General features: G+C 36.4%; 1 protein-coding gene across 49 annotated transcripts in view; it reads right to left on the minus strand.

Annotated features, from left to right (window-relative positions):
- RIMS1 (regulating synaptic membrane exocytosis 1) overlaps positions 1 to 26888 on the minus strand; it is a 318203-nt gene that overhangs the window by 152994 nt on the left and 138321 nt on the right. For 45 of the 49 annotated variants that reach the window (XR_010429395.1, XM_064650149.1, XM_064650141.1 and 42 more), the window contains 2 exons: positions 16267 to 16610; positions 13190 to 14061 (listed from right to left, as the gene is read on the minus strand). Coding sequence is in view for 48 of the 49 variants with exons in the window: in XM_064650149.1 (XP_064506219.1) it covers positions 13190 to 14061; positions 16267 to 16610 (1216 nt within the window). In the remaining variant the exon portion in view is untranslated. Of the gene's footprint in view, positions 1 to 13189; positions 14062 to 16266; positions 16611 to 20036; positions 20091 to 26888 lie in introns of all 49 variants that reach the window. The other 4 variants (XM_064650188.1, XM_064650189.1, XM_064650191.1 and 1 more) reach the window with 2 other exon arrangements.

Raw genomic sequence — 26888 nt, forward strand, 5'->3', positions numbered from 1 at the left:
GGGTAATGGGGCAAATCCTTCTGGAATGCAGTCCTGAGCTCATGAAGGCCAAGGACATGACTGGGAACCATCAGCATAGCTTTACCAAGAGCAAATCATCCTTGACCAATACAGTTTCTGGATGTGCAGGCAAGGGGACAGTAGCAGATGTTTAACATAACTAAAAATAAAATAAACACCAAAGCAGAAATTAGGTTGTTGCATCAACAGAGCTGGAGCTAACAAGTTTGATCTTATATTTAGCTTATTAATTATTAAGGGTTAAATTAACGTCATGCTGCCATTACTCCACAATTTTCAATTCAAACCTTGATCTGAGCCAATCAATTCCAAGTGAAGTAACTTGTCATCTGTCTGAATAACACAAAGCCAGATGTTTTCAGTTAAATGGGGACCAACATTTAGGCACTGACTTTCCAATTTATTGATCAATGGCATCAAAATATTCTTTTTGTTCCCAGCTTCAGCTATTATTTCTAGTTGTTGTGTCATTGTCTCCATAGAGACAGATTTCTCCCAACTTTCATAATCCACATGCTGGATATGGAAGGCCCATATTCAAAGTCCCTTCCCTGCCTGTTGAAGGGTAAGCTGTATGAAGTGGTGGTGTGTCAGCACTTCCTTTGACAGCCATGGTCTGGTATAGGCTTGAACTCACAGCACTAAACTCCTACAATCAATTCAGTGTTACTGTCTTTAGGAAGAGACTGCAGGCATCTAACCTGTACCTGAGTTTTGCTGCCAAAAGAGAAGCCAAGCAAAAAGTATCATCTTCAAACATGGACTACAGCAAAAACAGGAGAATCAACCTACAGTGACAATGTCATTACAGCTTATTTAATTCAGACACATGACCTTACCAAAATTCCTTAAAACGAATTTTTTTTTTTCCCTTCAAAACCGATCCACCCCCATTACACAATATAAGCCAAAAGACAATGCATGTTCTGAACTAATTCTTGTATAGGCTGTGATTGAAAGGTTATACAGCCAAGGGTGATAGACATTTCTGTGTCACTATTTTATTCTGTTTCTCTATTTCAGGACACATTTGACAACTTAACGCACACTCTTTTTTTTTCTTTTCCTTACTGCCTAAGTCTGCGTGGACATGGTTTAATTTCTGAATCCTTTTACAATTCGGATTCCTCCCAGACCCTTTAATTCTAAAAATGTCAGATTTAAACATAGAAATTAAAGCAGCAGTACCATACGTAATAACCACTTCTAAAGGAATCTCTATTAAGTAGTATTTTCTATTACTTTAAAATGTTATATACCTTCCAAACAAACAAAAAATATACTAAAGCCACACATCTAAGAGCAAGGTTTAATGGTCACCATGCTGTTTAAACATTGCCATAAAATTCATTCCTAATCCTTATAATAATTTTCTAGGGCAAAGTAAGATTAGGTCCACAACAGCACAGAGAGCTGATGCTATGATGGCAACATGCCTAATCTATATTTGTTGTTGTAGCTTTTTTTTTTAAGGGAAGTGATGTTGATAGATTAGAATTTTAAAGGATACATTTGAAGAGTAGTCAAAATTTAAATGGTAAATTTGTTTAAAAGAAAAACCCTGTTCACTGGCAGAAAATTAATACCTTCCTAAATGTCTCCTTCCAGTGGCTTTTAGGAATAGTCATTCCCTAAGATTTTCTTAGCAGTGAGATTTAAAACTTGGTAACAGGAACAGATTAACCAACTTGTTTTATAACTGACTTCAGAGCAACTTTTCTGTGGAAAAGAGCCAGCAGCAGCACAACTGGATTTATTTCTAAGCATTCAGTTCCATTCCCATTCACAAGGGGCTGCTTTGCCCTGTCCCAGACAGTCTCTGCCTAACGACAATGACAACTCCACTACTGGCGAATTCGTAATGTCTGTCTCATGAGAGATAACTGAACCTACCTGGGAACACAGACAAGGTTCAGTGTGTTACATACCACACCGGAAAGTTTTGAGAATCTACATCTGTCTACATCTATTTAAACCGGTATTTGTGAGTTCCTTTGTGAAGTCCAATTTTATCTGTAAGTTCAAGTCCCTTTTATACCATATTTTAAGTAAAATATGAGCTGGCAGAGGTAACAGAAGTTACCTGTCATACCATGTATTTAAATGTAAACTTACACTAATTTACTGTGGCAGACCTCCAAAGCATGACAGGCAAGAACTGACATTATATCTCTGAGTGAGTCTCAAGGATTTTGGGGAATTGAAAAAAAATGGCTGTTCACTAGCCCTCAGCTGATTAGTATTCACTGCCAATCAGAAGTTTTTTCTTATTCTCACAATTCAGCTGAGAACCGTATGAATAAACCGCACACGGGTCAGCTGGGGAGCACTGCTTTGCACAGCATGAGCTTCCTGCTCTGCAAAGCTATGTGTCACTGCTACCCAAAACCGACAGGGGACCAATACCAGGATCTGCAATGCCCACCTTAGATGTGAGAGCAGGGCTGAGGCACTCCAAGGACTGTGTCCAGCTGCTTCAGAATGACATTTCTTCTTGTAACACCTGCTGATAATCTTTAATGCAGAACACTCTGACTTTCAAAGACTTGACAAAGGCAAAGAATAAAACAGAAATCTGCAGGATTTTATATTCACACATAGCTCCATTCACTGACTTAACATCACTCTGGGATGATGCCGTGTAACTACACATCATGATCCCTGTAGTATTTAACTGCAACAGAAGCACTGGAGCACATGTGTGCCTTCTAATAGCACACATACATTCTATTTGATATAAACATCTATATTTATATCACAAGCATGTATGCCTCCCCAAAAAACTCTTGCCTTAGCAATGTTATGAAACTACAATAAAACAGAGAATATGAAAACATTCATATACATTACTGTATATTTTCTTTTTCTCCTGAACCAACTTTACTGCAGCACCCCGAAAGCAGACAATGTGCTCTCATTAAATAGGCGTTTCTTAAGCATTAGGTCACAGAAAAAAATTAGGTTGGAAGGAAATATACTTTGGGTAAGTAGGAAGAAAATATGCAACTTCACCAAAAGTATCAGCAAGATTGCTTAAACCCAGAGGCTTAAGTGTAACTCTAAACTTCACAAAATTTTGAAAATCTGTCTCGTGATCCTCAAATAAGAGTACCTTTTCCTTGTTATGTTTTGGTTGGTTGGTTGTTTTTTTCTGAGGATAGGACTTATTTAAGTAAAGGAATAACTGCTTCCATAGAGCTGTACTCGTCAGTGTAATTTCCATTTCCAGAATAAACCCCATACACCATCTGCAACACTTAAGCTACAGGACAATGCAAATCTGCCTGTGGAAAAAAAAGCACATGGAGATAAGATCTGAAAAAGTTTCTTAAAATTGCTGGTTTAAGCAGCAAAGTGTGCCTGCATTTCCAGATTCTCTCTGTGCTGAGAGAAAGTGTCTTGCAGAGAGGCCAATAGATAAAAGTGAGATTTGACTGCTCCATCTAGTGGCTCATTAAGCAGAACATGTGGCCTAATGGGTTAAAAAGGGACAAATGTGGAGTTTTTGTTTTCTGTGAGCAAGACAAAACAAACTCTTAGCACCTAGATATTTTAATAGCATAATATAAAAATGTAAAAATATTTACCTACTTTCATGAACCTAACTTTAAACTTTAATTTAATTCTCTTTTATATTTGTAGATTATTCCTATTCATTAGCTTATTTATGCTATTTTGTTAATTAACTTTATTAAGGCCAGCAAAATTTTAGAAATATTTCTTTTGAATTTACAGTAAGTTACACTTATATTTGAGTTCACATTTCCAGTGAAAATACATCTTAGGTTTTCACTAAAATGAAATTTTCACTAGAATGAAATTAATAACAAGTCAAATATTAAAACATATACACTGACTCTTAACTATAAGAAGTAATTTTAAAAGCTTATGTCTGATTCAGAAAGTGACTTCTACTCTGTGAATGACAATTCCTAAGCACTGAGTTTTAGTGGGAAAAAGAAGTATCTGCCCTGAAGTCTAAGTCTATTCCATGGCTATTCTAAAAATTACTAAGAACTTGGATCCTTTGGAAAACTAATATATTAACATGACTAAGTTGCTTTAAACAGAACACTTTTTCCAACAATAATTTTGAGAGTAACTAATTAGAACTGAAGCTCATATTGCAAAGGAAAGAATTACCAAATTGAGGACTTGGTTACAAAAACTGGAACTTTAAATTCTAGAAATTAATGTATATTATTAAATAATAAACCACGTGCAAGTTAAAATCAGACAAATATGTGATGTGCTTCATTTCCACTTGCTACATGTCTGAAGACATTTTGTCTTGAGTTACGCATATGAATGAGAGGTAGGCAAGGAATATAAAATAGAAGGAGAACAACTTTTAACATGGGCAGATAGCGGTAGAACAAGGAGGAATGGTTTTCAACTAAAAGAGAAAAGATTTAGATTAGATATTACATTACTCAGAGAGTAGTGAGGCATTGGAACAGGTTGGCCAGAGAAGTCGTGGATGCCCCATCCCTGGAAGTGTTCAAGGCCAAGTTGGATGGGGCTTTGAGTAACCTGGTCTAGTGGAAGATGTCCCTGCCTATGCCAGGGAGATTGGAGTTAGGTGATCTTTAAGGTCGCTTCCAACCCAAGCCACTCTATAAGTCTATGAATATAACCATTTTACTTATTACTTTACCACACATAGTTGCCACAGCTAACTTCATAGATAGATTAAGTTAGGACCCTATATGCAGTAAAAACCTCCATGTAATGGAATTTAAACTTAAATTCTTTGCAGATCTGCATTTAAAATTGCAAAATAATCCCATGGTCGGTATGGCCCAAGTGAACTGTACAACATTCATTTCTCAACTTGCTCAATGGACCAAGTTAGACTTTGTCCAATTTGCATATAAGGTACAGCAAAGCCACAGGTCACAAAGTAAAGAATGATGATATTTGCTTTTCTAAAACAAAAAAGGTCATGTTTACAGATAGGAAGCAAATATGAAAAGAAATTATTCTAAGTAAAATGTTTTATTAGAAGTGCCTTCGTGGCTTGAAAGAACGTGCAATAAAATATTTTAATACTGAAGGTCTAAAACAATATTGCTGTAGGCATGCATCTACTGCATAGCATCACAGTATTTCCAAGACTTATACTCTTACAAAATACCTCAAAGGTTGAAATTGTTTAACAATTAGAAAGCTCCTCATAAATAATTTTTCCAGTAAGTCAAGGGCATGATAAATGGAAGAAAAAGGTACTGAGTAATAATATGTCCATGCATTTAATAAGCATATATTTTATTACCATCAAGGCAAGTTGGAGTCATGTACTGAAATCTCACAAGATTAGGCAATGTACAAACATAAAAAGAAACTCTGGACTCCACTGAACTTGCAAAATAAATGCCAGGCAAGAAAACAGCAGACAAACAAATAAGGAACAGTGTCTACACTTACAGCAGAGTATTAAACAGTGTCAAATGGACTGTCATTCATACTGTGTCCTTAAATAATCCCTGGAACAGTTGTGCCCTGGTTCAGCTGGTACTCTCTGTTCACTGCTAGGCAGGAAACAAGCCAAGAATAAACCCCAATAGACAGCTTCCATGCAGTCCCTCCCTTGAGGAATGTAAGAGCTTCATTGTATGGAAATGTGCCATGTTTCATTACTTGGCCAAAAATGTCAAGAATGGCTCTTAAATTCACTAGTACAGTAAATATCACCACTGAGACCGTATGAGATGGGCATATTTGAAACCATAACACATGAGCTTGGCATCACGGGGAAAATGGAGACAAGAATCAGCTTCAGAGATTCCAAAGTGTAGGTGGGGAGTCCCTAATTTTGAAGCTCATATGTTGTACAGAAAGAGAAAGAAGGAACAAAGAAACTGTAAGAGGAATACAAAAACAATGAGCAAATGTGGGAAAATAGTTTTCACAGGGACATTCAGAATGGACAGGAACAGAATGAAATCATGCATATTTAGTCAAAGGAAACACAGACATCTCATAATCATTACCTTCTTTCTGACACAATCAAGTTTTTCCTAGAGATGACTTATTAGCATACTGATTTTAGAAAACTAAATAGGCCAGTCTATCTACTCAAAATTGTGCTTAAAGGAAGAAACTGGTTCCTATGTGTTACAGTCATTAAGTGCATTATTGTAAGCAAAACAATATAACAAAAAATATCAGAGAAATGTTAGCCCAACATACTAACCAATAATACCCAGTACCACATGGTAAAACCCTATGTTTGAACTCAATAGGACGATCAGAATGAATACACTAAGAAAAGGACACAGAATGAATGTCTTCAGAAAATAACAGAATCAGATGCTTGTTTGTTCCTAGCTAACTCTGTAATTATCTAAAATTAAAGTCAATTATTCTGGAAGCCAATAATTAATTTAGCTTTTTCTTTCACAAGCTTTCATTTTTCACCCAAAGTGGGGCAGATTTCCCATACAGATGGAAAAAAGCAAAGGTTTGGATTTCAGTCCCAAGACTTAACCTCATCCTTTAATATGCTGCACAGGCCAGCCACAGTTGGGCAGATGTACCAAACACAGTTTGGTTCATCCTTCACAGTTCACCTTTTCCTCGAAGCTCTCAGATCAAAGAGTAACAGTAAATCCTGAGTGCACATAACCTTTATGGTATGCAAAAAAATATATGCATATAAAAAATGCTGAATAGAAGGAGCAGAGGAAGGAATCATCCTCTGGCTATAACACCATACCATGTTTCAGACTACCTGAGCTTTAACTCCAGTTTACTGCATAGCTGTACTTTGAAAAGTGCTCAGCAGCTAAAATTAGGGCAAGTTTTTCAGAAGCTTTTTCAGCTCCCTCTTAGACCCTTACAAAGTGTTCCATGACCAAGAGCTCCCACTGCTTATCTCTTGCATCTGTTACCTCCAATGGTTTCTGTACAGAAAAAAACTGACTGCTGAATGCTTTTGAGAATTGATCTTTCATGGAGAAACCTAGAGAAGTTCTGGATTTCTCTACTGGTCCAGGCACTCTCGTAGCTCCTGAAATTAAAGGTACTCCAGTTGTTAAGCATTAAGTCTTTTTTAACATATGACTTCAATCTGTCCATGCTTTAGTGTCTGCCCTTTTGTAATGAAAATAATCATCTTACTACTGGAAAAAATACTATTAGGACAAATTTCTTGATATTTCATGAATTAAATGTGCAGAACAAAGGTAAGTGATGAGGAACAAGCAATTAATAAAACCATGAACATGTGAAAAATTAAGCAATGCAGAGGACAGAGCATGTTAATAGTAATGAAAGGCCTTAGCAATTGCAATAGATGTAAGAAAGAAATCAAGATTTAACAGTTTGTGACATCCTCTTGGTAAGTCAAAATGTACATTTTTTTTTCCTTTTCAAAAACCAGATTGCTATTATATAAATTTGTACTGGAAATGGCTATCAAATGTCATTTAAAGAGTAACAAAAAAGAATATGGTACAGATAGGAATACTGTGGATTTAGCTCCACATGTTACCAACTTGTCTCAGAGCCTGTCATAGGAAAAGCAGCAGTATTTCTAACACAGAGCAAGGTCACTGCAGGCTATGAAGAAACTGATTTTTATTTTCAGGAATCCTCTCTCAACTGAGTAAGAAATTATGATTACAATTATCCTTAACTTTGTTTATCTGTCCTCAGAGTTAACATGGTTTCAGGCAGCAAGTTTCAACCTCCCTAGCAGTAACTTAACCCTCCAAGGGAAGAGTAGAGCACTCACTCAACCTCGTCCTCTCCAGCTTCTTTCTGTTTGCCTTTTTTTCCCCTGTTTCTTTTCTAGGCTATTCAACCCCAATCCACCCCACCTTTCCTTATATATCATGTTTTATAGATCTTGGTGACACTGTGCTCGTTTTCCGTGAATTCCCTACAGCACATTCACAACCTTAAAGTAAACTAGAAAAAGGGCTTTATTAGGATTTTAAAGGAAAATTCAGTCACATCTTCCATGACGTCCTCATTTATATGGTTACTTATCTCACTGAAGTGCTGGATATCTTGGCAACAGTATGACTTTTTTCCTCGCTTGTGTTTAGCTTATCTCATTTGCAAATTCATGCATTTTAAATAATTTCATATACAAAAAACAGATTTCTTAATGCCCAACACTAATTTAACAAGCCCAACACTAATTTAACAAGCACTGTAAATAATTTCAGCTGCTCAAAAGCACTGAATACTGATAGTATTGATTAATGTTAGCTCTGACCAAAATTCTGAAACTAGATCCATTTTAGCTTATATTTCCATTAAAATATAAATCAGATGTAGATCTAAATTACTGCACAAGGACCAGAAGATAAATTGGAACTAATTTCTAAGAACTAACAAGTTTCCTAGCAAGTGGATTTTATTTTACACTAAGTTGAAGCTCAGTCACACTTTTAAACAAATTCAGCTCCAGTTTTAAAACTCCATGCCCAAGTCTATGCAAACAGATGTTAAAATATCCTAGCAGATGTTACAGTACAACTTGACTTGCCTACACTCCAAATTGAAAATACCTTAGTGAAAAAGTTTAACTAAAAAACATTTAAAACCAGCCTCCTCTTCTCTATAGTCTTTTCCTGATGTTTTCTTTTGGTCCCTTTGCAGACACTAATGCATGTGTGTGGTTTGTGTCTTAGCCCACAGGCTACCTTCCTTGCCAACAATGCTTACAGAATTTGGAATAAATCACTGGGGGAAAGATTTCATATATGCTTTCCTTCCCCTGGCAGCACCCCTAAGCACAAGCGCCCAAAGTGACACTAGGAACACCAGAAGAGGATGGAGGAAGAGACCAGATCCTCTCCTCCTGGAGCTGAGCCAGCACCAACACATTTGTCTGCAAACCTCTACTCCTGACCTCCCTGTCCTCTCCTCCTGCTCACAACCCCCCTGCCTCACACCTGGGCATAAACCAAGAAAATAGCAAGATCCTTGCCCCTAATATTTTCTAACCAGAAGTTAACGTCATAAGAATGAAAAGAAATGAAATTGGGTCGCCCTGTTCCTCACAGTACCACGCAAAACACACTATGAATGAAACAATCACGTCTTCACTGAAAGAAACCAGAAAGTCATCTCAGGAGGTTATTTTTCAAACAAGGCGCCAACTCTATCATGCTCTCCTCACTCCCAAATAAACCCATTAGCAAGTATATAGAGTGAGTTTTACTTAGCTTTTCAACATTTTGCTGACAGTATGTGAATGTTACTCACATTTTCTAGCCTACACAGTGTGAACAAAATACACATTTAGGCAAATACAAACAATAAGTATGTAAAATGTAAAACCATTAGCACATCTATGTACATAAAAGTACAGAAGCAGCTTTTAGTACCTCTTCACATTGCTCCAATTTCCAACATTATTTCATCTTTCAGTTTCAAAGACTCCATGACAGAATTCTAGAATATCTCTTGTATCTACCATGGGATAAAATAAATTTTTTACAAAGTTATCTGGGCACATATATACTAGTTTTATACAAATTCTTCTTTTTCAACTTTAAAGAAAATATTTTTTGACAAACTTACTCCAAATACAATTTGCATTCTTCACTGGATGGCAGTAGGCAGAAGCTGTTCTCAGTTTTAAAATGAGGTCTGGATTTCATTTTTAATAGTATGGTTTATGTTATCTTAGTATGTCTTTAAAGCAAGTATGAATGTAATTTATGCTTTCTCTGAGGACTCCTTTTGCCTTGCCAGGACTTCACTGGAAACTCAGTCTACCTATTGTTCAACTATTACAGATTTCAGAATAAGGGGTCCTGCAGCCTCAATTAATAATATGATGAAAATGATTATCAGCAATCAGTAGTAGTTCCTTGTAAAGGGTGCAGATTTTTTTAAAAGAAATTTGTTATGCCCTTTTTGGACACTGCTAAACAGTTCTTTCTCTAGATTTACTCCAAAATGGAAACAACTTGACGTAAATCTTTGGTTCCTCCACCACAGAAGTAAAATCCTGGTGGGTTGCAAAAGACATTAATTTTTGGAGAGAAAGTATTTTCAAGGGCTTGTGAACTTATTTTTAATAATTTTGAATAAATTAAATGGTTACAGGAAATAGCAGGGAATGTACTAGCTAAAGTAACTTGCTTTTTTTAAGGCTTCTTATGCTCAGAAGACAAGGTAATGCAATACTAAACTGTTTCTAAGAAATGAAAAGGTTTAAAAGTAACATTTGCACAATATTTACTTCATAAGATATTTTTGGCTACTGATTTTCAATACAATCTTAATTGCTTTATCTATGCCTTATATTTCTATGGGGTATCATTTTCTTTTAAACATCTTCGTAATCTTTTTTTCATAGTAACTGCCATTTTATTTGTTCAAGATAGAACTGAAAATAGTACATCTTTATTACCTAGTTGCAGATTGCTTTATATTGGAACTCACCAAATGCAAACATTACTTTTAAGATCTTGCGGTTTTTTGATGGGGCCATTCGAAGTTGAAAAAATTTTATTTGCTATAATTCTATCTTTCCAGCTCCATCTGTATTACTTTGGTATCTGGTTTCTGACAGAGCTGATATTTAGATAAGAGAGGATGGATTCCAGGTCCTCCTGTGCTTATAAACTAAAGCATTATAACTGAAGAAATGGTAGGTGAAATTCTGTTTGTAACAATGCTGCTAAATTGCAAAGAATGGTATTATGACTGTGGTTACAATAGGGGTATTTTTTAAATTATTTACTTTTTTTTAACTAAATCTTTTTACTGTAGCGTATTTTCTTTTAGAATATTGGAGGATTTCTAAAATATTTTCTCAGGTGATAAAATTCCTTGCCTTCCCATCTATTCTTATGAAATACAACATATTAATTCAAGTACTGATGAAAATGTAATTGTAAATATAATTGGATACTTTGCCATCAAAAATGCTTCTGCTTTCTCATTTGTATTCACATTTCCTAGCTCCTTTTTATGTACTATACCCCCCACAGTTCCAAAGGCTTTTCACTTATAATCCTTGTCATGGGAAAAGTCATACTGAAAATCAGGCAAAAAAATTAACAGCTACATCTCACAGTTACTAAACTAAAAAATATATTTCTGTAATTAATGCATTTAAGGCATCGCATACCTCCTCATATATATACATTTATATATATATATATATATTTATAATCTGATTAATAACACAGTGCTAGCTTCCTAACAATTAGATAAAAGTTCTCAAGGAATGCTCAACAATGTTAACCAAGTATTGAGTCGGCAGTGGTCAGACAGGTCCCTAACATTCCTATTAATCATTTTTATTCAAATATAGTGAGGTATCACTCTGATATGACACAAACCAAGGTCTCCACTGTCTAAAGAGGAGCTGAAATATCTGTCTCAGAGGTAACCAAGAACTTGATTCAGTTATTAAAACCTTAAGCCTTTAGCAACATTTGAAATCCTGAAAGCAACTATTGAAAGGTTTAACTTACAAAGGACTGTTATAAAACAAACTATATCAACATATTGATATCAGTAACTTTCATCCTGGACTTGACTTTCACAACAATGACCTTGCAGTTTAAAATGATAACCTACACTGAATATGTAAAATCCTTTCTACTTTGTAAGCAACCTCAAATTGATAAACATAATGAAAGCAAAAGACAAAGATACAAAATAAATGCTATATTACACTGTTACTACCAACCAAGGGAGTCAGAGAAAATTACACAAATCCAAATGTCAGCATAAAATATTGTCACAAAATAAGGAAAAGAGATGTGTTCTCTTAGAAAGAGACTGGAAGGGACCTCTGTAGGTCACTAGTTCAAACCCCCTTCCTCAAAAGTTGTGTCAGCAGAGCAGATTATGCAGGGCCTTCTTCATTTAGGTTTCAAGCATCTCTGTGCAACATCTCTGTGTGATACATTCCACTATTTGACAAAACTCACAGTCAAAAAAAGGGAGAGTTTTTTTATGTCTTAGTGGAATCTGGAATAAGATTTCAGGGCATGATCTTCATCCCTCCTTAAAAATGAACAGAAAAGCAAGCTTCCATATTTTAAATGGAATGCTTAGAAAGTTAAAACAAGCTATTCAGATGGGATAGGAGAGAAATGTCATCTCTTTTATTTGTATACCTGGAACTTTAGGGAATGCTAGGAGACCACAACATCAGATAAAGACAGACAGACAGGTCAGCATATATGAATTAAAGACATGTCAGGAAAGTGCCAGGAACTAAAAGGCAATGCAGACAAACCTTTGGCATTTTCATTATGAATAGCAACAGAAAACTTTCAACTTACAAACACAGGTAATTAAATTGAGAGCTAAAAGCTACTTCCAAAGACACAGAAAGCTTTCAGCTCACTGTAGTGCCACTTAAAGACAATGTAGGGTTATAAGACAGTTGTTAAGTTCTATCAGTTCTATTACAGTCTTTTCTGACAATGCTTATTTTATCTGTTCGCCCTTCATGATTTTGATTCCCTTCTTCAGCCAGAAGAAAGGCTTTGTTTAAAAGCACACAGTGTACTACAACTTGTTTCTTACTGCTGAGTGTTCCCATCAACAGAGCAAGACAAATTCAAATAACAGATTTTAAACACACTTTTTAGCTCAGAACATTCATCTAGACAACTTTGTTAATTCTCATTTCTTTCCTACATAACAGTCCCATTGCCCCATATCTTGTCCTTATTAACAATGAACTCTGGCAGATTTTTGGTATTTTACTGAATGTAGTAAAAATTTGCATTTCTTAAAACTGAGGTGTCAGTAAGATTAGATGCTTTAAAATGGTCTTTCTGATTGTTACAGAACTCACTCTTCATTTCAATAAATCTTATAGAAAACTATTCTACATACAGACAACAGAATGAAGCAATGCCCAAAGAAGTACAGATATCATTGAGAAAGTAAACTGGAACCCTTAAATTCTGTCAGTTCTATGCAAAAAGAGGGAAGAGAATGAAGAAGAAACTCATCAACTGATGCTACCTGTAACCACCTCATCTAAGAATGCAGAAGGAAACATCGTAAAGCAAATGTAATCAGGTGTAAGACACTTCTCAGTTGGGAAAAAGAAAGGCAAGGGGAAATAGAAAGGTATATGATTAAAAAAGAAGCAAAAGAGAAAGAAAAATACAGATTTTTTTTTTCCCCAAACCATGGCCATGTGCATAATATACAGAAAAGTCCTTACCTTTTTCACTGACACTTTCACTTTCTATCTCCACATCTTCACAGCTAGTATATTCTGGTGTTGATGCCCCTTCTTCCTCTGAGCTACTAACTGACATCTGCCTTTTCTTTCCGCCTCTTTTTGCTCTATGAGGCTTTGGAGGGGATGGCCGCACTGATTCCGACTGGTCAGAGCTAAGGGAATCATTCCTTAGCATGGTCTCCATTTTCTCCCGCTTTGCTTTTCGCATGAGAATAGCAGAGCTAGGATCAAGGCGGCTCTGTTTTATAAAGGAATCGTGGTTCTTGTATTCTACGTGTTCTATAGGAACTGGACTATGCCTGGGAGTTGGTGGGCTATGATTAGTTAATTGTTTAGAAACAGAAATTCTTACATCACCTGTTCTGTCTATAGAGTACGACCTCTGAGTTTCCACAAGAGATTTTCTGTCCTGAGTTCCCTGTAATTGTGAGCGTTTTCCTAATTTATTCTCAGGTACCTCCGCTTCCTCCATTTCTGTGTGTGGCAAAGCTACATCACTGTGTCTTCTCTCGTGTCGTACTTTAGAAACTTTCGCATGCATGCGCATCTGCTGTTCCTCAGGATGTGGTTTTACGGGATATCTTGCCAGATTGGGGTCACTCCTGTAGCGGGTATGATATTCATCTTCCTTCCTTTGTTTTTCATCATCAGGCACTTTGCCTTCCTCAAGTTTCTCTGGCAAGTCTGGGTAGTCCTGTGACTTGCCTTTCTCCAGCCTTCTGCCTTCATGCCGCTCTTTGCGCTCCTTGTCGTCTGTTGGTCCTTCTTTTTGAAGTGAGGATTTTGGCACACGCTTACGCTCACTCTTTAAACCTTTGCCATTCTGGTCTGAAACCAATATTGCCTTCTTCCTACAATGAAAAGGAGTACAGTAATATGAAGGATTGACTGGAAAATAGAAATACTTGCATACACAGTTATGGAAAACAGATTATAAATCAAGATAAACCACGGCAAAACAGAAAAGTACTGGATCCATTAGCATGATTCAAACCTATTAATCCCTCCAACTTACTTTTATTGTCTAATAGCAAAAAACCCCATAAATTATGTATTGTCCAATTAATGACTAAAATAAAAAAGACTATTAACATAGACAAATACAAATAAAGAGAATTTACCCTTGTAAGTAGGAATACTCAAAGTTGTCTTTGTAGTAACTGCAGCACTATGACAAAGTACTGGAGTATATTCTCCATTTTTCTGGCAGCAAATATGAGAGTTACAGACTAACTGCACAATTTGAGTGCCCTTACAGCACAAATATAAATACCACTAAATGGAGTATCTACCAAATATTACAGAAAGAAGTAATATGGATATAAAAAAATATAAAAGATAATATATCCAGAAACAGTATTTGACCTAGTTTTCTTTATCTTATTAAAACTCTAAAAAAGTGCCCATTTTATAAGCATATAAAGAAAAGCAAATTGATTCCTTGAGATAAATTAATGGAATTCCTTTCTCTAATAATAAAAGAGGATGAAAATTTTATTTCTCTATACAGACAAAGTATAAAGAAATGAATAATGAAGCCGCATGAAAATACTTTTCTCTCCTCTTTCATATTCTGTTTTTGGAAAATAAGCAAGGCAAAGAATCATAAAATCCCCTTATGCTGGATATTTTTATTTCTCTCATCTTTTGAGTTGCTCTTTTGTTTACCAGTTCACATATGAATCCACTGATTTTGAATAAGGATGAACACAGCTATAAAGTATATTTGAGATTAACGCACACCAGGACAAAGTCACTAGGATTTGGTTTGTGGCACTGAATCTTCCCTTCCACAACTAATATGTCTTTGGATTACATATCAAAGATCGTGACAGAGATCCTCACAGAAGCATCTGACAGAACAGATTTTTCCCATCTCCTGTTCCTCCTGAGTCTTTTGCAATAAATGAGACCTGAGCTTACTATAGATAGGTATTTCATAGGACTTCATTTGGAACACTCAATGACAAGTAGAGAACACTATTTTTTGTATAATTAAAATAACCATCTAACTTTAGGACAGCAAAGCAAAAATAGAAAGCATTTTGCTACCCTAAAAGTGGCAACTGCTCTGGGGGTCTTCCCAGTGTCATGGTGGAAAAAAGTCAACTGAATTATGGGAGAGTACCATGTGTTTGTTTACATCATACATATACATAATACTAACCTGAATTTTGATACAGTTAAACCTAGACAGATCTCACCCAGAGACAGATCTCATTTCAACAGTAAGTTACCAGCCACTGCTCATCATCCATTTTCAGCTGCAATAGCTACGAAAAAAAATCATCAACCATTCTGGCCAAGGGAGGATCTTCTATGGCAGACTCATTTTGTTGCCACAACTCAACTGCTCTGCCATCTGCCTGTCAGCAGCCAAAAGAACAACAACTGCTTCATCACATTAGCCTCTCTTGATTTGCTGCTCCTCAACCCATTCATCACAGTGAATGCAGCTCAAGAATTAACTCATTTACTCATATATAATAGTTTGCTTCTGGTTGGCTTTATTCTTGCATACAACTTGTTCTGAATTCAAGATGGTATTATTGCTGTTCTTTATGAAATGTAACTTCACAAGTGTAAATGAGCTATTTTAATTATATTATTTTTAATAGTAAAACTGGAACTATCATTGATAAAAAGATAACACATGAGGATAACTGATAGAACTCCACGGGTTTTGGTTTTTGATTGTTTAGGTGGGGATTTTTCAGGGGAGTGTTGGCCTTAAAAATTCAAGTAAAGTTAAAGGCTTGCTCTTTGTTTAATAACTAAAATACGTGCCAAACTTAAAATGTAAAAGCAACCTACAATTCTATTTTAAAAGTGTACACCCAAATGCATTGAAGTACATGGGAATACCCCTAAAATACTTTTTTCCCATCATTTCTCTTGCACAGACCAAATCAGATAATGTATTTTCTACCAAAAATTAATTTTCCCTGGTCAGTAAATCAATTTACTCTTTGTTTTTGCACAGTTCTAAACACACACAAGGCCCAGCTGAACTAGAATTTATAATTTTGAGGCTCTATCAAGACAGAAAGCATTACCTCTCTTTTGGAGGTTCACTTCTAGATCTTGATGAAGCTTGCTTTTGGTCCAGGCCCATAGCTGGCTGTGATACTTCTGCTCCTTTCCTACGGTCAGAGTGTACACTGGAAGAAGAGATTTCCTGTGATGAGGCAGCTGCTGTACTTAAGGGAGTCTGTGATCTCGATCGCTCTTGAAGTCTTGCTTTCTTTTCTCTCGGTGCATCCGATCTTCCACCAGTTGCTGTATCACTCAGTGTTCCGTCCTGGCTGGGTGAAGGCTGTGGTCCACTTCCAAAAAACCACGCTCCAGATTTCGTTAGGATTTCTTGTTGCTTTCGACATAAATTGCATACCCACATAACCTAGTTGAAGACAACAAGAAGAGTCAGCGCAACTACCTCTCAACCCTGAAATGCATGCTCACTATCACAGAGCAGGTACGATCTCTCACTCTCTGAACTAGTGAGGCTGGTGCTCATGACAGGACCCAGAACATGCTTCTCCAAGCACTGACTGCACTGGCTAGAGCCAAGCATCCTACAGGCACATGCTATGCAAGCTTCTCCAAAATGTGTTGTCAATATACATCAGTCCTACCTGTAACAATGCTCCCTCAGCCCAGCCCTAGCTCTCTTCTAAACAGACACCAACAACATGACCAATGCTTGCTGCTGGTGTTGGTGCAGCTTGGGGGGTGGGTTGGGTTGTTTTCATTGGTGTTAATCGTTGTCGGGACAGACAAGCCCACCAGACTGCAAACAGGACTCGGACCTCAATTAGTGGAGTCCTGCCCAGCCAACTCAACCTCCACAGAAGACCGACAGAGTATTTCCCTTCAAATAAATTTTCTCACATAACATAACTCAATGTTATCCTGAAAAAAAATTCATGTATTGTGCATAGTTTTAGCTACATCTATAGCAACTACTTACCAGAGGTGTAAAGTAAGATCTAAAGAAATCTACTAACAGCAAACTAAATACACCAAGGAAATGAATACAGAAGTCCCATATTTTGTACTACTTGGAAATTCTCATTTACCATCTCTTTAAGTTACAGTCATAATTAACAAATAAACAAACATGTCCCTAGAAATCACAATTAAGCTGTGTACATAGACAGTTGTGCTTAGGATTTTTTTAATTTTGGGGTTTTTTTAATTCCTTATACACAAATAAACAGGAGCACATACATGAAAGCAAGACTCTATATTTCAAGTCTATATATAGTACAAGACAGTCTAATGTATAGGATCAACTCACCAGAGAAAAATAAAAAGTTAATCAAGACTCTAAAGTGTGTGAAAATTTAAGAAAAAATTGAGACAAAGACAAAAAGAGTTTTGAGGCAGAACAAAAAAGGCAAAATGCATGAAGAATACACAAGAGAGAAATAAAAACAGAGATAAGAGGAAACAAAGCTGATCATTAATAAGGAAAATCATAATAAAAATGTTTTCATTTCATATGGAAAGAATAAAAGAATGAGTAAAATTGTAATGAAGGTAAGAAAGATAACCCAAGTTAGAAGGCAAAATATTCTTAAATTATTTTGTGTAAACACAGGAATGATGTAACATTCACAAAATTATATAACACCTGAAAATTAAAAAGAAGAGAAAAAAAAATCACTTCATGGAAGAAATTGCAACAGGACAAACATCTGGTACAAAGCTCTCTTATTCTCTGGCCTGGGGAGGAAGTGCATGGCTTACAAGGCCATGAAAACTTTAGGCATTTTTCATATTTAAAATAATTGAGATTTATTTAAAACACCCCAGCACAGACTATCTGTTTAGATTTGAAAACTACATCAGAACTTCCAAATGCACGTCTGCACTGTTTGACCAAACTGCACAGAAAAGACATCCAATTCTGGATCCAACTCTGGATCCAGATTGCACCTTTATCAAAAGATGACTGTTATATTTCTTCTATTTAAGAAGGATAATGATATGTTTAATAATATATTAATTAGAAAAACACCAACCTTAATCAAAAGCTACATATGTTATGATAAAAACAGATAGCCCTCAGTAGGATAATAGGAACAGTAATTTTGACAAAAATAAATACTAATACTTCAACAAAAAAAAAAAAAATCCTTTGATTCCAAAATATCTAATTTCCTCCATCTAGTACTCCTCATGAACCAGAGATTCAGTTTATCAGACTATCTGTTCTGAACAGAATAGACTTTTAGTCTATCTGATTATTTTTACAGGTATTCAAACAAACCACCAAAACTAAAAGGAAAAAAAACCCACATTTTATAATGCCTGTATAGAATCTGACACAATTGTTATCTTATTAGACAGCAAGAGAGTGCATGCACACTTATTCGTGTATAAAATCTATGTCAGTGCTATAAACCAAGGTCAATAACAAAAAATATCATTACCTGTATTTTATCGGTTTCCAAGAAAAGTTGAAAGTACTATTAATAAAAAAATTAATCAACTAGAGTTTGTTTAAAGGAAGGATAAGGAATACTAAAGTAAAATTTAAATGTTCCAATTAAATTACACATGTGTGTATGTATGCAAGCCCATTTAAATGCATAAAGATGGTAACATACTTAATTTGCAATTTAATGTATCTATCTGATAACATAAAATATGTATAAAGTATGTAATAAAATTCAATAAATTACTGTTAATTTACATAATCAGCTTTGATACTGTAATTACTTTTATGCAAAAATTTACAAGGTGCAAACAAATAGGAATAGCTAATGCACAAATAGACACCAAAAAATACAGAATACTGACAGAAGAAATACTAGACATGTAAATACAAAACCATTTGCTTACAGTGGGCTTTAAACTCTGCAGTTTGGACACAATACAAACCAATCACCATAGATTATACATGTAAGAAATCTCCATTATACTCACACAGAAGCTATACTACCATCCCTGCTTAGGAATCTCTTCAGGAGTAACAAATGCTATGGTTGCCTTGAGATATATTCGGTCCAAAAGGAAAAAAAAAACAACTTTTCTTTAAGAGGAAAAAGCAATCAAAACTTGAGGTGACAGAAGAGTTTCAGTGACGAAACTGTATATTGAAAAACATTTTTAGAGAAGTATGTGGAGCAAGCAATTTAGCGGCATGCAGGAATTATATCCTGATTGAGTATACTGGGATGTGGTCCAAACTAATCTAAACTAAAGCAGGTCTGTGTAATAACTTATCTTGACAATCCACAGATGTTAGGCAACCAAACAAATGCTCTGATGAAGGATTACAGTTCTCTAATGTGGCTTCTAGACCTCCACGCGATGCATCAGTAAAATGAAGAGCATTAGACAATTTTACTCTGTCCTATCACTTCAAAAATAGTTTCTGTTTACTCTCCTCTGGACAGTGAGCTCTGATGCAGTACTACAGTAAGTCATTGAAGACACCCAGCATCTGGTTTTTGTTGTTGGGTTTGTTTCTGGTTTATTGCATCCTTGTGTATGCCAATGCAATTCCACACACAAAGCTATTAAAGACAACCAGTAAAGTGTTCTTCATTCAAAGGATTCATATGCATGGCTCTGGAAAAATGTGCATTTTCGTAGCATAGCAAAGGGTTCTGGGCTTTACTGCTATATAAAAAAAAAAACAACCAACAAAACAGTGGCACACAGGGGACTCAGCAGAGGTGGGTCAACGGTTCCCACAGAAGATTCACGTGAAAACTTTACAGGCTGTGTGAAAACATGCTAGAAGGATCCCATGCTTGCCTTCATGTGGAATACAGGGTATTTCATTCACAGAAAAATTATTCCTCAAACTTACTCTTACAGGTACTGATGAATGTGATCCACAATGAGGAGGAACAGTATTCCTGTACTAACACAACATGAAATTCCAACTTGAAAGAGCCCATAGTAAATAATATATACAACTATACACACAGAAAATGAGCATTTTCAGTTACAAAAATAAGAACAATTCTTCATAATTAAATATTTCAAACCTGCACTGTAGAATGAAAAAAAAATAAAGGTGTTTTTTTTTCAAATATAAATTTGGAAACTTCCAAACATGCACTGGAAGACTAAAGCCACATTGTGGGGAGCACAAGAATTATACCAAATTTGTGTATATATGCCAGGCAAAACATGCCAGACAAAACTCAAACTGAGAGCAAGTTCCCTAAATCCTTCACCCAAGGCCAGATTCTGAGGAGGCTCCCTAAGGAGCACACTCCTTTACACTTCAGAAGTTTAGAAATTGCAAACCCACAGTTAGGCTGACTCCCACATATCCTGCTCCATCTCTGTGTGGTAAATTAGGGAACAAGTGTCTTAATATGAGGCCACAGGCTACTCTTTACTGAACCTTCTCACTATCTTAATTATTCTGAAGGGTGTACACACAACATTTTTTCAGGTTCTTGGTTTTGTTAACGTTCCTCCTATGCAATTTTAGAAGACACTAGTTATCTCAGACAGATCTAATTAGGCAGACCCTCTTCTCTGCCTGAGGCACCATTAGCTTCAGCAGAGCTCTGCCACCACCCTACAAGTCTTGAAAGTCAGAGGGAAGAAATGTTAACAATTTGCTCTTACAAAACTATTCATTCACAAAATTAAGTTAGATTATGTATCACTTAATGTTTCGGAGACAACACAAAAACATGCAGCAAACCATGAAATTAGTATACAGCATTGCATTTATCTCAATGATTTCTGTAATAAAATCCTAGGTAAAGTGCCACGACTGCTTCACTCTGTTAAAATATAAATAAATGAAGCTGGAATTCTACTTGAATACCTAATAAGTAAAAAACTCTGCCTTTCTGGTGAAAGTCGGCTTGTGAATCCAAGCTTTCATTAAATATATTTTTCAAACTAGTACAGACAGCTGAGTTCATCCAACAGCTCCTGCTCAGCAAAAGGGAAGGTCTTCTCCCCAACTCGCTCCTCTTTTGCTCTTCTTTCTTCCTATCAGGCTTTGTCCTTTCTCTTTCTTGCTCCAGGTTCCCTGTGCCACACACTCGCTTGTATCCCATTCCTTGACTGTCACATTCTCCCAGGAGCCACTTGTATTTAAAAACACTATAGAAATTAATCTGTATTTTTTAAACTGCTTTCATTTTTTGTCACATCCATTTTTCTTATGGAGGGTATGACAAGTAGTGAAATCATGCAGCGAGAAACAGAGGCAAAGGGGGATAAGGGGATTTTTTGCCTACAGCATTGTCTCACTGTCTCCTGCTAAATTACATCTTGTAATAACACCAATACTAGCACACTAGACTTTCACAGAAACCCTTTTGAGCACTGAAGCCAAATGACACAAAATAAACTGCATCTATGCTAGGAACTCTGCTCTACTTCAAAGCAAGGTGGTTGCATGTAAATTGCTTCCTGCAGGTGCACCACAGAACATCCCAACTCCGAAACTACCAGGAAAAAAAGATAAGAAAGTGCTAAGGGGAAAAGACCAAGACTGTGCCAAGAAGCTTTGTGTCACTTTGTTTGTATAAATACTCTAAAATCTAGGAATAGTCCCAGATTAGGTTTAATTTGTTAGTAAAGAAGTAGCTAGGAGTCTAGATTCTCATCTAGATTCTCCTCTAGACTGAAGGCTTCAAAAGGACCATGCAATTCTCTGCCGTCCACCCCTCCAAGCAGGGAGGACTACTTTTCCCATGCTGATGTTCATCAGACATACACGGCTCAGCCACTTTAGGACTGTGACATTAAAGCCATCTTAGGTCTCTGATCTTCTATTATTGTGCAGAGCAGATTTTCTTCAAAACTTAGGTTATTAGCTTGATATTTTTACCCTAGTTTGCCAAGAAAAGAAGGATTTTGCTGACAGCTGATTGGGTTCTTCCCCCTTTTCTCCCCACACCCTACAATAATGTTTTAACCCACTGGACAAATGCAATAAAATTTTGCACAGGTATGAAAGATTTCAAGTGATTATATTCTTAAAAGTTACATGAAACAGGCAGTTGTATAAAAGCCCTATAAATATTTAATTGGTGCAATTTTTTTTGTCATTACAGTATTGACATAGCAATTCAACCACAAGACATGCTCATAGGCTGCACTGCTCACAGAATTACATGTCCCCTTAAAGCCTGTGGTGCCATTTACAGGTTTGACTGAGAGCTTCCAGGATGGATGTTTAAAAGTCTGCCTTTACTAGAATTTTCCTCTTGCACTAGACACTGCATTTCCTAGTCTTTTTCTGCTTGCCTTTCACAGTTAACTGAGATGTTATCTTTTCAAATGAGATTCCATGTGTACAAATAAGGACACAAGTAAGATGCTTAAATTTTTGGTCAGAAATGGTCAGAAATGACCATAATCATGGCAGGTATTTAAGATTCCAGACAAAGAGAATCACTTTCAAGTAGACATAGCAAAATAAAATGAAATCCTACGTCTAAGGATAGGCTAGTGCCATTAGCAATAAATCAGCATATCCCATCTTGCTGCCACATGCCACTTAGGAGGGCATAAGCCTGTCGTAAGAGTTAGGTTACATCTGCCAGCCATGTGTATGTGTCTCATGTACCATAGGGCATCCAAATATTGCATCAGATGTCTACCTTTAGGCAACTGAGCAGACAGGTCACACATTGATCCTAGTCTTACTCCCACCCCAAGTTTCTAAACCAACTACAAACTGCCTATGGAACCAGGAGGAAAAGATATGGTGAAGCAATGTTTCATGGAGTTACCATCAAAAGGGTTTTGTTTACACTGCTGTTAGCAACAGTGTTACTAGTCATATTAAGATAAAAATAAAACAAAAAACAACTGACTTTCTTCTCATGCCCTTCTGCCAAAATCTCTCAGTTACAGTTGCCAATCTTTCAGAAAGCTGCCAACAACTTCCACAAAAATTAAACACTATCTAGAATAATCCTGCAGCAAAATGAGCGTGGAAGCAAAAAACTCAGGCAACTATAAAGTAATAATATGAAATATCATCTCTAAAACAGCACACAGCCAGGTTCCAGCCACTATCAGAATGTCATGGCTAGGCTTCGTGAACGAAGATTTGGGACTATCAGAATGTACTTCTTCAAGAATACCTTTGGAGTTCAAGGAAGAAAGCAAAATCACTAGAAGTGAAGGCAGGAGTTTTGTCTAAAAATTCACACCAGCATAATTACATACAGTAATTTGAAATATTCTTCCCTGTAAGTTCTTTCCTAAGTCTGCTACACAAATAAATTAATTAATGCACACCACTAAAATATAGTACAAAAAAAATTTCACTGTCATAGTTGCAGCTATGATCTTCTAAAGCACAACTATAGCTTTGATCTTACTCTTTCCTCCTAGATCAGTTCCTTTGGCAACTTTATTTCTCTTCCTTGAATTTCCTTCAGTTTCTTCTGATATATTAACCATGAATTGCTAGCCTCATTTCCCCATTTTCTGTAACATCAATCTCCATTTCTCATAGAATGTTAAGCTACCTTAGAAATCATTATCTCATAGATAATTTTTGTGTATCCTTCTAACCTTCTTTAAAAAAACCTAAAAAGTTTTCTCTAACTATTTGAACATTTGGCTGTCTTGATGAGCTACAGAAGCATCGACTGTACTCTTCTTAATCACTTCATAGTTTCCACAGTTACAGATATACATGGAACGTATATTTTTTTTTAAATTGCAGAAGTCTTACAAAATAAGGTAAATGGCACAAAACAGCTGTATAGTCAGGACTGACAAAGTTTTAGTTGTCATTCAAAAAACAGAGAACTCGTCAGAAGCTTTCCACTCAATTTATATGCTTATATATTCACAAACTGCAGTAAAAATACACAAATGCTCCAAACAAGAGTGTCTTTAATAGTGGATGAGTGTGCACATCATTTCTGTTGGAACTTGCACTATAATACCATTATTTACCTTTTTATACTCTTCTTTTATATATATTTAATACAAACTATGTCAAAACAGATGTAGTGAAGAGGCAAGAGAGGATTTTGGGGTATAGGTTGGAAAATAATTTACAATGAAAGTCAAAACCCTAAAGTTAACCCGAAAGTTAAAACTGCAGAGTTGAATTCTTAAAATAAAATAAAAGTTCATGGAAAGAAAAGTAAGTGGGTCAACTGGTGAAGGCCATAGGGGAGTTGATAGGCATGAACTAATTCTGATACTGTATTCTCAAACACACACACACAAAATATTAAAAATAGTGTTATGAACTCTCCATATTTGGAGACATTCAAACCCCAATGGGATACAGCTCTGGCAATCTGATCTATTTGAATTTGCTTTAAGAAAGGAGTTGGACTAGATGATCTCCAGAGACCCCTTCAAACATCAACCACTCTGTGATTCTCTATGGAATAAAGCACTCAGAAATGGCCGTATTGTTCTTCAACTATGTTTACTGCTAGAAGGTCTGTCTGGTTTTGTCTCACTATCTACACAGCTTTCTGCCCTTAAGCAAACAGTACATAAAAGTTGAAAAGTTCTGAGTGGAGAGGCACTGTACTCACACAAGGGACTATGGAAAGCCCACAGCATATTGACCCATTTTCTTCCCAGATTATACACCATGATGCGTGAACGTAGCTATGAACATAGCTACTTCCTCAGCTATCCAAGAGCTTAAGATTATTTCCACCAAAAGCTGGTGGAGTGACTGAGTGCTTGAAAGCTTCCAATATGAGTTAGTGAGAACCAAGTTGTCTTATATTTATAGTATACATATATATAAATATATATAGTATATATAAATATATATACTATATATAACTGATGGTGTCCCCTCTAGTTTTCAGATACTGTCTGCCTAAAACATATATTTGAGATTCCCAACCTGTAAAATGCATATCACTGTTAAGTTAACCAGAGGCACATGCTGGCCTTGACAGACACTAGGAGCGTGGGGTCACCAGGAGATCCGTTCTGGGCACCTCTGCCTGCAGAGGCGATTCAGGGAAAAGGAAAATGGACACAGGAAACAAGCAAAGCTTACAGGGACTGCTTGGATCCATAGGAAGAGACTGTGGAGCTGAGACTAACATGGCACTATGAGACAACGAGGCAAAAACCCAGGGGCTGCTAGGAGGAGGAGAATTATCACTGGCTGTGTAAATTGGGATAGAAGGCAGAGAATAGCTGGCAGTTCAGGATTATTCCTAGTGGGAATATACAGCAGAGTGAGAATCATGTTAGGACAAAGATTTTTATGAATGACATAACAACATTCCAAGGGAATGTATGGGAGCATATGCAGCACATTCAGATCTGTCAGTTCAAACAAATGCCCAAAATCCTCTGTTTTGGAGCAGAAAAAGCATTATTTTTGATATATTTCAGGATGATCTCATTGCAGTGATCTCTGCTGTGAAGCTTCACAAAGGTCTCCTTGGACCACTGGGTTTGATCATCTTACCACTTGCATACAATCATACTTTAGGACTATCAGCTCTGCTTACACAGAATTTTCCTCTGTTCCCCATCAAGTCCTATGCTGGGAAGCTCTGGCTTCTAAGTTTTGCCTAGAGCTTCCACGCCCCCAAGTCCACATAAAGCCTAGAATAAGGCTGCCAGAGCCTTATAACCAGACTCTGAAATTAGTCATCTACTTTGTGAGTGATTCAGAGAGGGAGAGCGTGGCACCAAGGTATGCTTCCTCCTGTGCCTGTGTAGCTCCACACACAGCCCTGGCTCACTACTGCTGTCTGGGACAGTCAGTGCCCTTGCCCCTGCCCTTCTAAGACTGAGCATAAAGACGTGAAATGGTCTCTAATCTGTTACAGATACTTTTTTGTATCACATACAGATATAGTTCTAAACACAATCCAGATAAACCTAGAAATGTAAGCTTAAATAAACAAAATCATTACAAACCTCTGCCACCTTTATCCTGCATGTTTTAATTTTCCTTAAGCAAACAAAAGCAAGGACTCTCAGTGAAAGATTAAAATTTACAAATGATTGCACATTATTTTCGTACTATTTAGTTTTCAGAATTAAAAAAAAAAAATGCACACCATGGTGTAAATGTAGCTGGACAGAACTTTTCATGCTTGTAGGATGCTAAGCATCATATAGTACCTACTTATAAATGAGTATTTTTCAACAATTTGTACTGCCCAGTAAGGGTTTTAGCAAAGCACCAAATAAGATTATGCCCTATACATGTTATTTACATTCATGTTTCACCGTCTATCCCAGACTGACCCTTAAGTTCATAACTTTCTTTACACAATTAGAAATACTTAAGCATGATTTTTGTTATGAATGTAAATGCATGGTACGTTTATATTTACAGAAAGCAGATTTTTCCCACCTTTCTATCATCACAGCAACTTCTTAAAAGTTTAAAACAGCTGCTTTGAAAACAAACATATACTTTCTTTGTGTAACATTCTACCTTACACAGATCAGCAATCTGACCTCCTCTTCTGAAAAAGCTACCAGACTATCCTGAGGAACCACAACAAACTACAAGAGCTGGCTCAACATCTGATTTGCAGTTATTCCCTTATGAAAAGGATGTCACAGGTTTGTTGGGGGTTTTTTCGTTGTTTTGTTTTATTTTTTTAATTTCACCTTTGTTGAGCCTACCTTCTGAGGTGTCCATGGTCCTTTCTTTTAATTCTCCCACCTCTCGCTCCAGGTGCAGAGTCTGAGGCTAAGTTGATTAAGTCTG

The sequence above is a fragment of the Pseudopipra pipra genome, chromosome 3 (assembly GCF_036250125.1).
Source record: "Pseudopipra pipra isolate bDixPip1 chromosome 3, bDixPip1.hap1, whole genome shotgun sequence".
In the NCBI taxonomy this organism is placed as follows: domain Eukaryota; kingdom Metazoa; phylum Chordata; class Aves; order Passeriformes; family Pipridae; genus Pseudopipra; species Pseudopipra pipra.